The sequence below is a fragment of the Tasmannia lanceolata genome, unplaced genomic scaffold (assembly GCF_043159265.1).
Source record: "Tasmannia lanceolata isolate RefF3 unplaced genomic scaffold, GAP_Taslan_0.1 ptg000015l, whole genome shotgun sequence".
Classification (NCBI taxonomy): domain Eukaryota; kingdom Viridiplantae; phylum Streptophyta; class Magnoliopsida; order Canellales; family Winteraceae; genus Tasmannia; species Tasmannia lanceolata.
In genome coordinates this window covers 17691957-17707494 of record NW_027518692.1, presented here as the reverse complement: position 1 = coordinate 17707494, position 15538 = coordinate 17691957, and the positions used below count along the sequence as shown (strand labels likewise).

General features: G+C 38.1%; 1 protein-coding gene across 2 annotated transcripts; it reads right to left on the bottom strand.

Moving 5' to 3' along the window:
- Positions 1–341: 341 nt before the first annotated feature.
- Positions 342–14599, bottom strand: LOC143846850 (sister chromatid cohesion 1 protein 3-like). Of its 2 annotated transcripts, none has more exons than XM_077355441.1 (14): positions 14286–14599; positions 9952–10213; positions 9566–9612; positions 9419–9468; positions 9241–9308; positions 8782–9155; positions 7017–7128; positions 4022–4158; positions 3498–3925; positions 2880–2916; positions 2627–2669; positions 2398–2533; positions 1237–1381; positions 342–597 (listed from the first exon to the last, which is right to left on the bottom strand). In XM_077355441.1, exons 1-13 carry the CDS (start codon positions 14407–14409, stop codon positions 1283–1285), a joined length of 1917 nt encoding a protein of 638 aa, XP_077211556.1. In that variant the 5' UTR covers positions 14410–14599; the 3' UTR covers positions 342–597; positions 1237–1282. The 2 variants fall into 2 exon arrangements, with proteins under 2 accessions (XP_077211556.1, XP_077211557.1); XM_077355442.1 differs by having other exon boundaries at positions 8782–9128; positions 14286–14598.
- Positions 14600–15538: the final 939 nt, after the last annotated feature.

Genomic DNA, 15538 nt, shown 5'->3' with positions numbered 1-15538 from the left:
ACCAATTTGAACCTGGATCCTCAAAACACAACAATTTTGAGCATTTCTAACAATTCGAATTACTCTTATCAACGATTTCAATAGAGATCATGAGGCAAGATTATCTAGCTTGATGAACCAAAACGATCATGATTTCAGTGCACATGCGGCATGTGTTTACTGATCGAGGCCATTGATCTGGTGGGCCATCAAAAGGGGATCAAATGGGTCCATTTCCAATTTCGAATGACAATCTCATTCACAAGATTGAAGCAAGATTGAATCAGCAGCTTAAAAACATCTTAAAGGGCATCTTTTAGGATTATAAACATCCCAGTGGGGCCAACAAACAAACAGGCATGTAGATGCAACTTTAAAGGAGCAACATTTAAATTACAGAGAACAAAACTGTACACAATGCATCTTTTGGGGATGGGGATAAGCATCAGCTCTACCAGAAAAGGATGGCATTTTCACAAAAGGAAGATAAATTACAGTGATAATCATACCTTATGAAGCAGTGCTTAAAACAGTGGTGGACTTTTCCCTTGCAGAGCCCTCTTTAAGTTCTATAACTAAAAGACTGGAGCTTGTTGATATAGATGCAATAAAAACCAACTGCAATTCACAGCCAAAGATTAAAGTACTTATATCAGTCTCAAGTTCAACCAGAACAAGGCCTAATTTATGTAGCACAAATAGCAGAACACAAAAATGGCAAAGTTGATGAAGGGGAACAGGAACTATCATGAGGCCTACAGGAGAACTCTGAAAACCCATATGCCATTCTATATGACAATGAGACTAGTTTCAAGTGCGTGAGGAAAAACATACATATTTTGAAACATAACCATAAAATTTATATGAAAATGGAAGCAATGAAGCACAAACCCCCATAGGGATCACAACTCAAGCGACAAATTCAATTTTCAGAAGCCATGCTAAGAGTTTCTTAGAATTCTGAACCCCAACAAAATTGTGATTTTCGGTCCGGAAATAGTGAGAATTAACCCTGTATCGGCCAGTTAAGATATGGATGGGTTTATAGTCAAATTCAATACGATGTTTCTAATAGTGGTTCAGGTTGGATGAGTGATCATCAATGGGAGGGAATATGGTTCAAGTTAAAGAAGCTAAGCAGTTCTTAGAGTATAAAAAAAGCACCCTCTAAATATTTAAGTAAAAAACTAAAATAGGCATGGCATATACCCAACATACTGCTTCAAAACAGAGAGGATTGTCTGTTAACAGTTTCACCTTCATATATAATGGCAGCACATAGCATATTGGAAACGGAATAACTTCAGAATGTGGCTTTCGAGAGTGCAGAAGTCAATGCTAGAGTAATATCACCATAAGCTTCTTCTTGTTGTACATTGATAAGCCCATAAGTCTTCAAAACCTACATTGGAACAACTATAAGCAACTAATAATCATCTAAAATGACAAATAGCAACCTTGCATAAGCGTCCATTACAAATGGTTTAGAGATGAGCTCTAACAAGAGAGCATTTTGCAATCAATTCAATGGAACATGGCAATAAAAGAAAGTACAAATGGATTTCTGAGGGAAGCATACTAAAATGATTTGGAGATTTTGTGCTGAAGAAAACCACTGATGCTAAAGATAAACAATAGGAGACAACTAAGGTTCCATTTCATAAAATCAAATGGGAAAGCCAAGCGTAGAATACCAATTAAAATTACTTGGTAAAGAAATGAAAGATGTTTGACTTGACTTTTCAGTACAGAAATATGTCAATAAAGGCCTTTGTGAGCAATGAAAAAAAGAAAAATAACCCCAAGAAAATTACTGATGCTAAAAGAACACCAAAGGGATTCCATCAGCAACCACAAAAAATGTAACGGGAGAGCCAAGACTAGAAGATCAATTATAAAAATTCAATCAAACTATGAAACTTCAAAAAAGAACTTATAACAACACTTTCATAAGCCTGAGGTTACTAATACATATTAGAGAACATTTCTTTTTCAACTTCAAATTTTTTTCATTCTTTCTCTTCCCGTTTTCCCCGATGGGATTTTTTGGACTTCTACCAAAATGCACTAAGTTTTGACTGAGAATAATGTAAATCAGTTTTGGAAAGTTTTATTGGCTTCGGCCTGGGAAAAGTTGCACTCCAATACTGAGATCAGAACTTCGGCAACAAGTAAGAATTAGAGAGAGAAGAGAGGGTCCCACCGTCCCAGATCTAAACTTAAAAGAAGGAAAGAATGCAGTTTGAGAAACCTTTTTTTATGAAGTTAAAGATTGAGAATATAGCAAGGAGTTTTCAAACAAATGATCCGATTTTTTAGCAGTAACAAAAATTTTATTGTAAAACAAAAACAGAAACCATAGCTCGAATTGATCTCCAAATGTCAGTCTTCAAAAGGACTAATAGCTATAGAATTTACCAGAGTTTCAAAAAACATCCGTGCACATTGTTTCCTTGTTTTTCCTTCTAGGATCCGGTTCAAGCTCAGTTTTCCTTGTTGGGCTTTGGAAATTTGAGTTTCTGGACTTTTCCTTTTTAGATACTGTGCCACAGCCCTACAACAATACATTCAATAAAAGCACAAGTTAAGACCAGAAAGGGTAGTAAAACAAATTCAAACATGAAAACTCTAAAAGAGACTGCTTTACCTGGTCCTCACAGACAACATATCAACTTCATTTTCTTCATATCCTATTACAAAAATGGAAATTTAAATCAGCATAAAATCCTTCGGATTCAAAATTAAGAACACTGGAAATGCCTACATACTCCATTTAATTTTATTTTCGGGAACATCCTAACATAAGATACCAAGAGCAGCCAAGAAAAAGAAGAAGATTCAGAATATATAGCACCATCTAAAACGGAAACTATGATAGATTGAAATCTTCAACAGCTTACCAGCTTGTGTATTATCTGCTTCCAAAAAACTTAGCTCCTACAAGAAAGAGAAAAAGGTTCAAAGTCACAACCATAGAGATTTTATGTTGTAGTGTTACGTGAACCTAATCCCACTATTTGCTCCAACTACATACAAGAAAATACAATAAAATAAAATAAAAACTAGATGCTTGCTTATGAACCATGGACTAGGAACAAATTCAGGCATACATGATTTTCAAGGAGATAACCATAGTTTTAAATTTCGGCTGAAATCCGAAATTTTGGCCGAAATATTTCGGTTTCGGTTTGGACCGAAATCAAAAGTAAATTGAATCGGATTTTTACCTGATTTCCCCGAAATCCAAAATTTCAACCGAAATTTTGTTTTTCACCCTTATTTACAAAATTGTTTTTCACCCTTATCTGCAAAATCTCTAACAAAATTTTAAAGATTTCTACCGAAATTTACAGATTTCCACCGAAATGGTTCACATTTCCACCAAAATTTTAGACATTTCAGAGGAATTTTAAAAAAAAGGAAGTTTTTGTCAAACTTTCACAATATTTCGGCCAAAATTTTCACCGAAACAGAAATAGTGGCCGAACCTGACATTTAAATCCTTGGAGATAACTCACTTCTGTTTGTGGAGAATTCAGCATTTCTGGAATGTCTGGCAGACTAGTGTCCCCTACAGATGGTTGCTCCCCTACAAAAGCTAGTGGTGTTTCAGGAATAGGGCTAACTCGTTCAGCATAGTCTGGCAGCATCTCTGGTGTTAGTAGTACTTCAGTCTCCTGAAACTTTAATGTTTGAGACACTGACCCCATATTGGAGGTAATGGGTGTGTGCTCTTCTCTTCTAGATGGGGATGGTCTAAATTCAGGAATACTATTATCAGCTTGAGCTTCTTCAAACCTAGGATGTTCAATTTCCATGTCATAGGCAGGCACTGCCACCGGTGACTGTGCAAGCTGGGGCTCTGGAAGAGCCTCTGTGGGAATTGGATCAACTTTGGAAGTGAGAAAGGTTTTCTTGAGAACATCCTGGAGATTAGTACACAATCCTGCAAAGATACATATCGTGTTCTCGTTGAACGAGTCCCACACTGAAATGAAAAAAATTCTGGGATCTTTACTACACAAAGAAAATTTTTCCTTACCAGAAATTGATGGCTCAAAAAAGATTTGTTCCATTTGAGAACTCTTGTAGGACTTCCAAACATCTAGAGTTGAGCAAGGGAGCTTTTTTCTTTTGCGCCGCAGCTTACTAGTGTCTTGGAGTTGCTTCTTCATGAAGCTGTAAAATCCATGTATCACGAAATTTTTCAGCAAACCACAAATGCCACAGGAGTAGAGAACTTAAAACTTAAAAGAGCTTCACATTAGTATTAGCCAAAATTTTAAAAAATTGCAGTGGACCAAGACACACACACACACACAAAATACATGGACCAAGAAACACAAGTCCACAATTATCTCGAAATAATGCTAAATAAACTGATATATCCTCAAATTTTACATGAAAATTTATGTGATTGCTTGACTGTATACCATTTGATGATTGCCTAACAATATTTGTTGTTGATTTGTGTTGTGTATTTCATGTGACCATAGTTTCAAGGATTATGGCCTCCTGCTACAAAGCATCCAACATATGAGACACAACTGTGATATTGAGCTTATCAATTCATGCACTCTTACACACAAAACCAAAACAAGTTCAAAAAGACCATGAGACTTCTATTATTTCAAAAGCATCATGAAATTTAAGGCTTATATAGATGTAAGTTGGTCTCTTGCATGGTCACAAACGTTCTATCACAAAGTTTAAGAAGCAAACACCCATTAAGGAAACAGCATGCAAATCAGCATGTCCAGTACAGAAGCATTGGGCGTGTACAGACCTACCTATAGGTAAAGGTTCGGGGGCATGGCGGTCCATTTGCAAGTGTTGACCCTTTGTCGGTTGAACCCAATATTAGATTTAGTGCGTGTGTGCGTGTGTGTGTGGTGGGGTAGGGGATTTTCTTGGACTTCTTGAAAAGACAAACATTCCTCTCCAAGAAGCCGACAGCAGAATTGGATTCCTGACCCTAAATGCCTCTTTTTGTTCATTCTTATTCTCCTACATGTTGAGTACCCAATCCACTCATTCAGGATGGCAAAAAGTTTGGTCATCTCAGGCCCCACTAAGGGTGGTGGCCTTCATGTGAACGACGGTAAAAAAAAATCAACACTTGTAACTTTTTAAACAGATGAAGCCTCCATGGCACAAGCTGGTGGATCCTTAGTGTACAGGCCGAGGAACCCATCGAGCATCTCTTGTTGCAATACCCCACATCTTTTCAAATATGGGGGGCCATCCTATTTCCTTTTGGTATAAATTGGACCTTCAAAAAATCTATTAAAGAAGTCGTTTTAGGATGGAATGGGAGTGTCCTTCGGACGGAACGAAAAGATCATGTTGCAAGCTGCAACCTTCGCGATCCTGTGACACATATGATTGGAACGGAAAAATCGTAATTTCCTGAATAGAAGCCAACCCAATGGGAAGATCGTTATGGAAATAAAGGACATCCTCGTTTGGTCAAAGGAAAAATTGGCCAGCATAGCACTCACTACAAGCATTCCATTCAAGAATTAGAAAACAGACATTTGGGATGGGAAAAGTATTCAAAAACCTGTTCCTAGATGGTGCTCACCTCGTTTGATGTAATAAAAGTGAATTTCGATGTAGTTTTAAATATGTTCTTTAAATTTCTACCGAAACTACATGGTACGGCAAAAATATTTCCATTTTCATCCCCACCGAAACCAAAACTGTAAGTGTATTAGTAGCATACTACATCAGTATGCATCACGTAATTATATTGATATGAATTGCATATGATGTGTTGTATGTTTACATATAAATATTTATATGAATTACATGTGAAATCTGGTATGTATTGAATTATCAAACATGTGCGACAGCTGTCACTGGGTGTTTGATGATGTTAAATCATTATGGATGATTGCCTTGTTTATGTGATGATTTGAAAGTGTATATTTGTGCTTATTCTAGCATTTCTTTAAGTTTCAACTTAAAATTCCATCATGTGCATGTGTTTGCGTACATTTTAGTGATTTTACAGGATCTCTACTGAAACTTCCAATCAAAACCGAAATGTTTCCATCTTTGTGGCTACCAAAACTGAAACCAAAAATTAAAACCTTGTTCTAAAGGCAAACCCAATCTTGCAGGCATCAGAGGAATCTTTAGGGATCACAGAGGTAGAACTCCTCAAGTGTTTTCAGGTCCTTGCGGAATAGTAGACCCAGATGAGGCAGTAGCAAGAGCTCTTCTAAACAACCTAGGAATATTTAAGGAGAGCTTCGTGGGACAACTTTGAAGGGAATTCCATTTTGTTTTAGCGTAAACATCAAGAGCATCGTTGGGCCCTTGAACGTTGATTTCTATTATTATGTAGAGATTGCGGATCTGTTCAGAATTATCAAACTGGAACTCCAACACAGAGGGAGATAAGCCAACTCAGAAGTGGGTGCTTTGGCAAAACAAGGTGCTGACCGAAGTGTGCTCCTAATTAGTGACATATACCTAATTGTATAGTTCTATTATACCCATTATATCTTTTTTTTGGTGGTAGTGGGGGGGTTCTTTGTTTGAGTGTTTGGTCTCCTTGAGGACACCTCGTCCCTGCCTTTCTTGTAATTTATCATATCCTTGCAATGCAATTATCTTTTTCCTAAAAAAAAAACAGTATAGAATCATAATGTCAAGATATTGCATTGATAGATGCAAAGGTATCATGGTTCAGGTCTCTTTTTTGGGATGTGTTTTCGATAGTAGGCATTTACCAGGTTATATGTGACAACATAAGGTTAGGCCCAAAAAATTATCTGGGTTTTATTATGAACAATTCTTGTGTTTTAGCTCCAGCATTTCAGCCCATGCTAAATCTCAAAAGTGCAAAAGGCCTGGATTTAATTACTTCTTAGAGAAGCCAAATCTATCACATAATGAATTATTAAGTAATTTAAGCAATCAACCATTCTATGTCTACCGGTTGACAAAAAACATACGCTCAATACATATCAAGGAAGAACCTTCTCCATGGATAAAAGTAATTTCCTAATCAATCAGAAAAAACTTACTCATTGGTTAACACCAAGGATTTATCAAATAACTGTTTTCTCTTCCTTGACTTTGGTCTTTGCTCCTCCATGGGTGGACTTGCTTGTAGCACCATTTCAGGTAATACATGCCCTACATCATGAAGAAACAAAAAGTCACAGAATGGCAAATGTAGCAGCCTGTGGTTGCCTTACCAATAATATATAAAATGAAAAAAGGTGAATAATTTGATGAGAACAATGATCTAGATTTGTATTGGGCGATTCAGGAGTATCGGAATGCCACGGACCTTCATCGGGAGCTGGTTTGGGAGTATGGAAATCTATATATAGTGCTCGCACCCAATTCACACCTCATGTGAGATTTAAGGCCAGAAAGGGGAAACTGATTCATTTAAGGATGGATCTTTGGATTGGAGGTAGGCCTCTAAAAAACGTATTCCCAGATTTATTTCGGATATCAGTTGACGCAAATTTGAAAATCTCTGATTACTTAAGGAGAGGAGTCGGATTCAACAATTGTTTTTGGGATATTAGGACACTTCGTGACCTCAAGGATGAGGAAATCTCTCACCTGGAGGAGCTACTGAGCATGCTTGATTTGTATTATCTATCTCCCAACTCCTCAGATGAGTGGGTGTGGATCCAGGATTCTGAGGGCGGTTTCTCCGTTCGGTCCTTCTTCCAAAAACTCAACGAAGGTCGTGGTATCCGATCCAGGCGGGCAAAAATATGGTGATGGATTGCCCCTCCTAGAGTAACGGCTTTCGCGTGGACCGTATCCCATAGGTGTATTAACACCTGTGATCGACTCAAAAGACGTGGATTTCGTCTGGCTAGCTGGTGTATTTTGTGTCAAATCGCAGAGGAGACCCTGGATTATCTCTTGCTTCACTGCCCGATTGCCTACCGTATATGGATGGAGATATTGAAATCTTTTAACATATCTTGGGTGTTTCAAAAACGCATATTAATGACAATAACACATTGGTCGGGGACTTTTGTTGGCTGGTTACGTCATTCAATGTGGATGGCCATACCGCATTTTATTTTCTGGCACATATGGTCGGAACGAAATAGCAGAATCTTCCTATCTAAGCAAAGATCTTGGCATCACATTGTCCTGGATTGTAAAATCTCCATTATCTCATGGGTAATTGTCAAGGAAGGTCTAGACTATTCGATCGTTACTACTCTACGGAATTGGTATTTGGTTATCTCCGAGAGGAAAGCGTCTTCTGTAGCGACTCCAATATTCGATCGTTACTACTCTACGGAACTGGTATTAGGAATGCAGATGGAGGAATCGTCATGACTTAAGAGGGATCGGCGGGCTTTGTGATGCAAATGAAGCGGAAGCCAAAGCTCTGTTAGCCGGATTGAAATGGTATGAAAAGAATAGCCTTGGACCCCTTATAGTGGAGGTGGATTCGGTGAATGTTATTGCATGGGCATCTAATCATTCATGTGGTCCTTGGTGTCTTCATGCTACTATTGACTCTATCAGGGATTTGGTGAGTTTGATTTCTTCCACATGTCAATCATAGACATAGATCTGAGAATGTTATGGCTGAGGGATTGGCTAAGGAGGGCGTCGATCTAGTTCAGCCCAGTATTATAACTTTCGAGCTCTTCCGGTCGGCTATTTGACTGATACTACGGATGTTCGTCCGGTGCTGTTTTTCGTTACTGGCTTTTGGATTATAATACATTGGGTTATCTTAAAAAAAAGTGAGCTAGAATTCTACGAACATAAAGATATATCAATTAAAGACAAGAAACCAACCCAAAGAAACTCTCAAACCAAAAGTCTCAGGTTCTTCAACAGATCTAAGTGTTGGAGAAATTGGATGCGACCGAGATGGCAGAGATTCTCCCCCAGAATTTGAAAATCCTTCCATAATTGGAGAAAGGGTCTCTTTATCGTTCATGATCTGATCAGGAGGTTGGTGCTGTTCACCAATGTCGTTACCAAGATCTGGCCATTCTAAGGGGTTTTCAGGACCAGAAGGTTGTACAGCATCCCGCAAAATCTCCACATCTGGAAGCCCTTCAGGGAAATGGTCCACATAATGCTTTTGATTGGATCTTTCCGTGCGATTACTCGAACCAGGATCTGTGACACCTGCAACACTGTCCTCAAAAAATGGACGGAATGCACTGGATGAAGCAATACTGTTGGATCAAGTTCCTCAGATATAGAAAAAAAAAAAAACAAGAAAATATTGAAAACCAGTGAGCTTACTCTTCTTCCATTGGGTCAAAACGAAGTTTTGAAGGTCCGGCCTGAGGAGAAATACCCATCCCCATGTCCTGCAAAACATAAAAACTTTTCAGAATACAAATATACAATGCAGCCCCAACAACTTGGACATTTTGAGGACCAACTAATGGCAAAACAATTAGTAACAATCGAGTTTGACCTCATCGATAAAGAAAGCAACATATGGATTTCCTTCCCCCGGGATCTGATCTGCATGGAAGACAAATTTCAGAAACTCACAATTACATACAACATGAAGTGAACAGAAAAAAGAAAAGGTGAAAGTGAGATCACATAACGCAGATACCTGTTATTGTAATTTCCTCACGAGTTTTGAGATTATTATCGGGAGTCCTGGAAAATAGAAAATATATAAGTGTATAGTCTTAGAAGTGACAGGCATGAGCATTGGTCCATGAAAATTAGCTAAGTTTTTGAGTGAGATTGGTTCTATGATTGACGATAGTTTCATTTGTTCCTATCCCTAGCAGTGCCAATGATCTAGCTGATCAGCTGGCCAAATCTGGGGCTTTGAGGGACCCAGTTTATTCTGGGTCTTCTCTTCCCGTTGATGTAAATCTGTAATTTCTTTTTTATTTGAATATAATTATCTTTCGTCAAAAAAGGAAAGAAAAAAGTCTTGGAAGTGGGATGAAACCTCATATTAACTAACCAAGCATCAAAAACTCTTACTCTGGCAGGTGCATCGAGTCATTAAAATCCAAAGCATCAAGTTCAAATGTCTCTGGTAGAGTCACAGAGTGAAATGGCGCATGGTTCGCATCTTCGGGCAAATTGAGTTGTATAGAAGCAAAGGCGGTCCGCATTTGGGTCAGAAACAAGTTGCAGTCATGGTAAAGGTAGTCAACTTTCTTAGAGTATATCCGGACAACACCCAGTAGAAGATATGCCGTCAACCTCAGAGCAATTGGGACTTCTGGGAACATGATGCAATCTAAAGAAACCACACAAAAAATGCAAGGGTGATAGTTAATCAAGAGACACTAAATTTACTAAATAATTATATATTAAACCACACAATGATAAAAAAGAAGAAACAAATACTATCAGTAATGAACAATGATCATCCTACACAGAAATGCATTCCCAGATCTGAATAAATAATAACAACTCTAAAACCAAAAAGATATCCTGCAAATCCCAAAGCACAAGAATAAAGAAATTCAACCAGATCAAAATTCTGAAAAACCGCACAAAATAAAAAAAACTGATAAACTGATTCTTTTTACAGATAATTTTCCAAAAGGACTCCATCAGCCCAGACAGCAAAATTCCGTTCATTGAAAATTAATTAAAGAAAATAGGAATCCTGCAGAAACAAAAAATATTCTTCCAAAACACAAATTCTAAAAACAATATGAAAGATACTGCAATTAAGTTGGTAAATTAATTCTTTTTAAAAGAAAAATTAATTTACCAACTTAGTTGCAGTATCTTTCATATTGTTTTTAGAATTTGTGTTTCAGAAGAATATTATGTGTTTCTAATTATAACAAATTCAGCCCAAATAATAGAAGCTCATTCATTGAAACTGTTACGGTCCTGAGTGGAGGCCCGTCTAGGTATGGGACTGGGTGGACCCAGCCTGGTATGGGACATGTTTAAAGGGCCTTGCCTAACATGTTCCATTAGCTCTGGAGCTTTTGGCATATTGGTTAGGTGCCTGACATTTGGTATCGAAGCAGCCACCATTGTTCGAGTCACGGAAGGGGAGACCTGTGGAGAGGGCCACCTGGGAAAAAAAACATAGTGAAAGCCGCCAGAGTGAAGTTGTCACTAAGTGGGCCGCTACAGAAGGGGAGACCTGTGTAAACGTCTACCTGGAAAAAGAGGCCAAAGTGAAAGCCATCACAGAGTGATCCGACAACGACTTCGGAAGAGCAGTGGTATGTTACGGTCTTGAGTGGGGGGCACCTAAGTATGGTACTGGGCAGGACCCAGCTTGGTATGGGACAGGTTTAAAAGGCCTTGCCTAATGCGTTTTATCAGCTTTGGAGCTTTTGGCGTATTGGTAAGGTGCCTAACATTTGGCCGTAACACAAATAAACAAGAAAAAAAAGAGAGAGAAGGGGAGGTTGATTCAAGGCAACTTGACCTCCTAACGACTAAATTCAAGAGGAGCCATAACTCTCCTAAACAAAGCCCCCTTTGCTGTAAATTTCTCTCTTCTTTCCATTTCATTGAATTACTACTACAAAAATAAAAGCAAGAGGGAGTGCCACATCACAAGCCCATTTACCCACTAACAAAACATCACAAATAAATAACCCCACAACTAAATAAATACTGCATTAAAACTACCCATAAACATAAGCACATATCATTCCTTCCCCCCAGATTCGACCTTGTCTTCAAGGTCGAATTATTGGAGAAAATATTGTAGTCCGTTGGGGATCATCGCATATGCATTCCAAAAGCTCCGAAGACGTAGCCATGGCGTACGATCGGCGGCTCTGAAACCACTTAATGCATGCTGAATTGGCTGTAACACAAATAAATGAAAGAAAAATATAGAAAGAGAGGGGGAGAGAAGATGATTCGAGGCAATCGGACCTCCTAAAGGTTCAATTCGAGAGGAACCATGACTCTCCTAAAAACAAAGTTTCCTTTGTCGTTGTAAATTTCTCTTCTTCCATTTCATTAAAATACAAGAACTTAAATACAAACACAAAGAGACTCCCACATCATCAATCCATCTACCCACTAACAAGACACATCACCAATAACTAACCTCACAACCCTAAATCACATACCTAGCACTACATAATAACTACCCATAAACACATATCATTCCTACTCCTTAAAACAACCTAGTTCTCAAGGTTGAAATTTTTAGAGGAAATCTTTAATCCACCGTGGTCCCAAATCTTAATGGTCGTGATTATTTGAACCTCGCCTTCAAAATCTATTAGGATCAAAGTTGAAAAGAAATATGATTCTTCCTGAAGTTGTTGCATTGAAATGGTGGGATGATCAAATGGTTGAACAAAATCAATATGATCCTTAGCATGTTGTTCAACTAGAATATATTTGTCCCCATCAATTCTCACATTTTTTTCTCATGAACATCAATAGTTTCAAGATTTAACTTTTCTTTGTCTTTACGCATTTCTTTGATCGCTTTGCTGATTTTTTCCAAGCGTTTCGCAAATCATCAGTGTCCTTCCATCATTTTCAAAACAAGCACCTTGATTGCCGAAAATCATCGCGTATGGATTCCAAAAGCTCTGAACACGTGGCCATGGCGTAGGTTCGACAGCTCTGATACCACTTGTTACGTGCCTATTGGCCATAACACATATAAACAAAAGAAAAGATAGAAAGAGAAGGGGAGAGGTTGATTCGAGGCATCGAGCCTCCTAAAAGATCAATTCGAGAGGAACCATGACTCTCCTAAAAACAAAGTTTCCTTTGTTTGCTATAAAATTCCCTTCCTTTCATTTCATTGATTTACTACTACTTAAATACAAGCAAAAGGGGGGTGCCACATCACTATCCCATTAACCCACTAACATAACACATAGGCCATAACTACACCCACAACCCTAGAACGCATAAGCTATAACTAGCGGCCATAACTCTAAAACACATACCCACAACTACATACTAACTAAACCCCATTTATATCACTAACATGCACACGTCATTCCCTCCCCTTAGAAACAACTTTGTTTTCAAAGGTTGACGGTTGAATTGTTGGAGAAAATGCTTTATTCCACCGGGGTTCCAAATCCTATTGGACACAATTTTGTTGAACAATATGATTGATATCAGGCCTACATGTTCTTCATAAATAACGATCATAATCATTCAAATCTCACCTTCGAAATCTATTGCGATCAAAGGTAGAAGAAAATACAATTTTTCATAGCGGCGTATCGAAGATGAAGATGATCCTTAACACGGTACTGAACTAAATCATCTTCGTCAGCATCAATTCTTGCATTTTTCCCACCACAAGATTAGCCTTCTCAAGATTCAACTACCTTTTGTCTTTGTGAATTTCTTTGACCGCTACGCTGATTTTGTTCAAGCCTTTCATAAATCGTCATTGGCCTTCCATCAATTCCAAAAAGAGTGCTTTGAACCTTTAAATATCATCACGAATGGATTTTAAAAGCTCGGAAGACACCACCATGGCACTTGATCAACCGCTCTAATACCACTAGTTACGTGCCTAATTGACCCTAACACAAATAAACAAAATAAAGATAGAAAGAGAATGGAAGAGAGATTGATTCAAGGCAACGGGACCTCCTAAAGGTTCAAATCGAGAGGAACCATGACTCCTAGAAACAAAGTTTCCGTTGTTGCCGTAAATTTCTCTTCTTATTCCATTTCATTGAAATACAAGAACTTAAATACAAACACAGAGACTCCAACATCATCAACCCATCTACCAACTTACAAGACAAATCACCAATAACTAACCCCACAACCTTCAACCACATACGCACGACTACGTAATAACTACCCATAAACATAAGCACATACCATAAACTGACCGGAAAAAAAAAACAAAAACTCGCAAAACCCGATTGAGAAATCAAACAGTTTTAAATATAAATACAACTAAAAACAATATAAATCATTGAATGAGTCGAAAAAAATGGCATCTTTGAACGGATTCTTCAGAGACGGATTAGGCTAACCATCCCCCCCCCCCAAAAAAAAAAAAAAAAGTCCCAATCCACGACGAAGCAAGAATCACATAAGATTTATAAAGAAAAAACACAAAAACAAAAAATGAGATTCTTTGCAATCTATTCCTATATCAAAGCCCCTGTTTAGATTGAGGGGATTTTCTGGAAAAAATTAGAAAATAATTTTTTTTAGAAATTTCATGCTTTTCCATTGTTTGATTACACATGAAAAAAATTAATTTGAATCACCAATAATGATATCCCTAAAATGGATCATTTGCTTCTAAATTGTGGAAACAATAAAAAAGAAATGATTTTCTTGCAATCCAAACAGGGGCAAAAAACTTGGAGGAGAAATCATACCGACAGAGGTGGAGATATCTGCAACTGCCACGTCGGATTTGCGGAGCTTGTGCTGGAGATGAGCGGCCATCCAAACAGTTCCGAGAGGGGATTTTCTAGCCAGGAGGGTTTTAGAGTAAAACATTTTTCTTCTTTTTTTTCCTTCTCTCAATAGAGAAATTGAGGGAAAGTTTAGGGTTTTGGAAAATGGAGGTTGAGGACTTGAGAGAGGAAGACGAGGGAAAGTTTTTTATTAGGGTTTTCGAAGAGACGGAGAGGTAAAATGAAGAAAATATGGAAAGGCGGGAGAAAAATTTAATTGGCGCCAGAATAGAACAAAGTGTACGAGGGAAGATAGAGGAGAGATTACGAAAATGTCCTTTACGTACTGAGAAATTGACAAAAGTAACCCTGAGATCTCGGGAAATGACGGAAATGCCATTTGAAAATGGAGGACTAGCCCTAGGGTTGTTTTGGTAATTTTGATTGGAAAAGATGTGAAACATATCCATGTCCGCATCGTAAACTGTGAAAGTTGGATTGATGATGTTGTGGACCGTAGGATGACTGACACTTGGCAATGGAGTTATTGTGATTTTGAGGAAAAGACAAAGAAAAGGGGTGGAAATATCACACGTGGCACGTAATGCCGATTGAAATTGTTCATGGGATGGGGCCACTATAAGATGAATAAAAAAATCCAACGCATCAAGTCATCTTGGCGTATCTCAAGGGCTCCATGCAAAAATGAGATAATAGTTCCCCATTGGCTGCGTGTCACTCTAGCCAATGAGAGAACCCTTTCATCTCATTTTTCATAGAAACCTTTTTTTTTTCTCTCTCTCTCTATGTATATACAGAGAGAGAAAAAACAGTTTCTACACAGAAGTGTAGATAAGTTATCTACACACTAGCTTAAAATACAGTGGAAGCCCACATTGTTTGGGTGATCCAAAGCATTCATTTGATGGGCCCTCACATGGATAGGGTGTGGCCAAAAAATCAGCTTCGTAGGATCATCCTAACCCTTCGAACTGTAGAGGCAAAAAATGGATAGATTTGTGAAGGTTTATACACGTCCATTTTACCTCCACAAATCATAGGGTTGGGATGATCCTATGGAGCTGATTTTTTGTGGACACACTCTCTATGAGAGGGTCAATCAAATGAATGGTTTGGATCACCCAAACAATATGTCCTCCACTGTATTTTATGCTAGTGTGTAGATAACTTATCTACGCTTGTGTGTAGAAAACATTTTCTCACACACACAC

Coding starts and splice junctions, on each gene's coding strand:
- LOC143846850 (XM_077355441.1), bottom strand. CDS start 14,409: ATGTTTTACTCTAAAACCCTCCTGGCTAGAAAATCCCCTCTCGGAACT. Junction 2,670..2,879: donor AGCAGATAATACACAAGCTG/GTAAGCTGTTGA, acceptor TTTTTGTAATAG/GATATGAAGAAAATGAAGTT. Junction 2,534..2,626: donor ATGTTGTCTGTGAGGACCAG/GTAAAGCAGTCT, acceptor GTATTGTTGTAG/GGCTGTGGCACAGTATCTAA.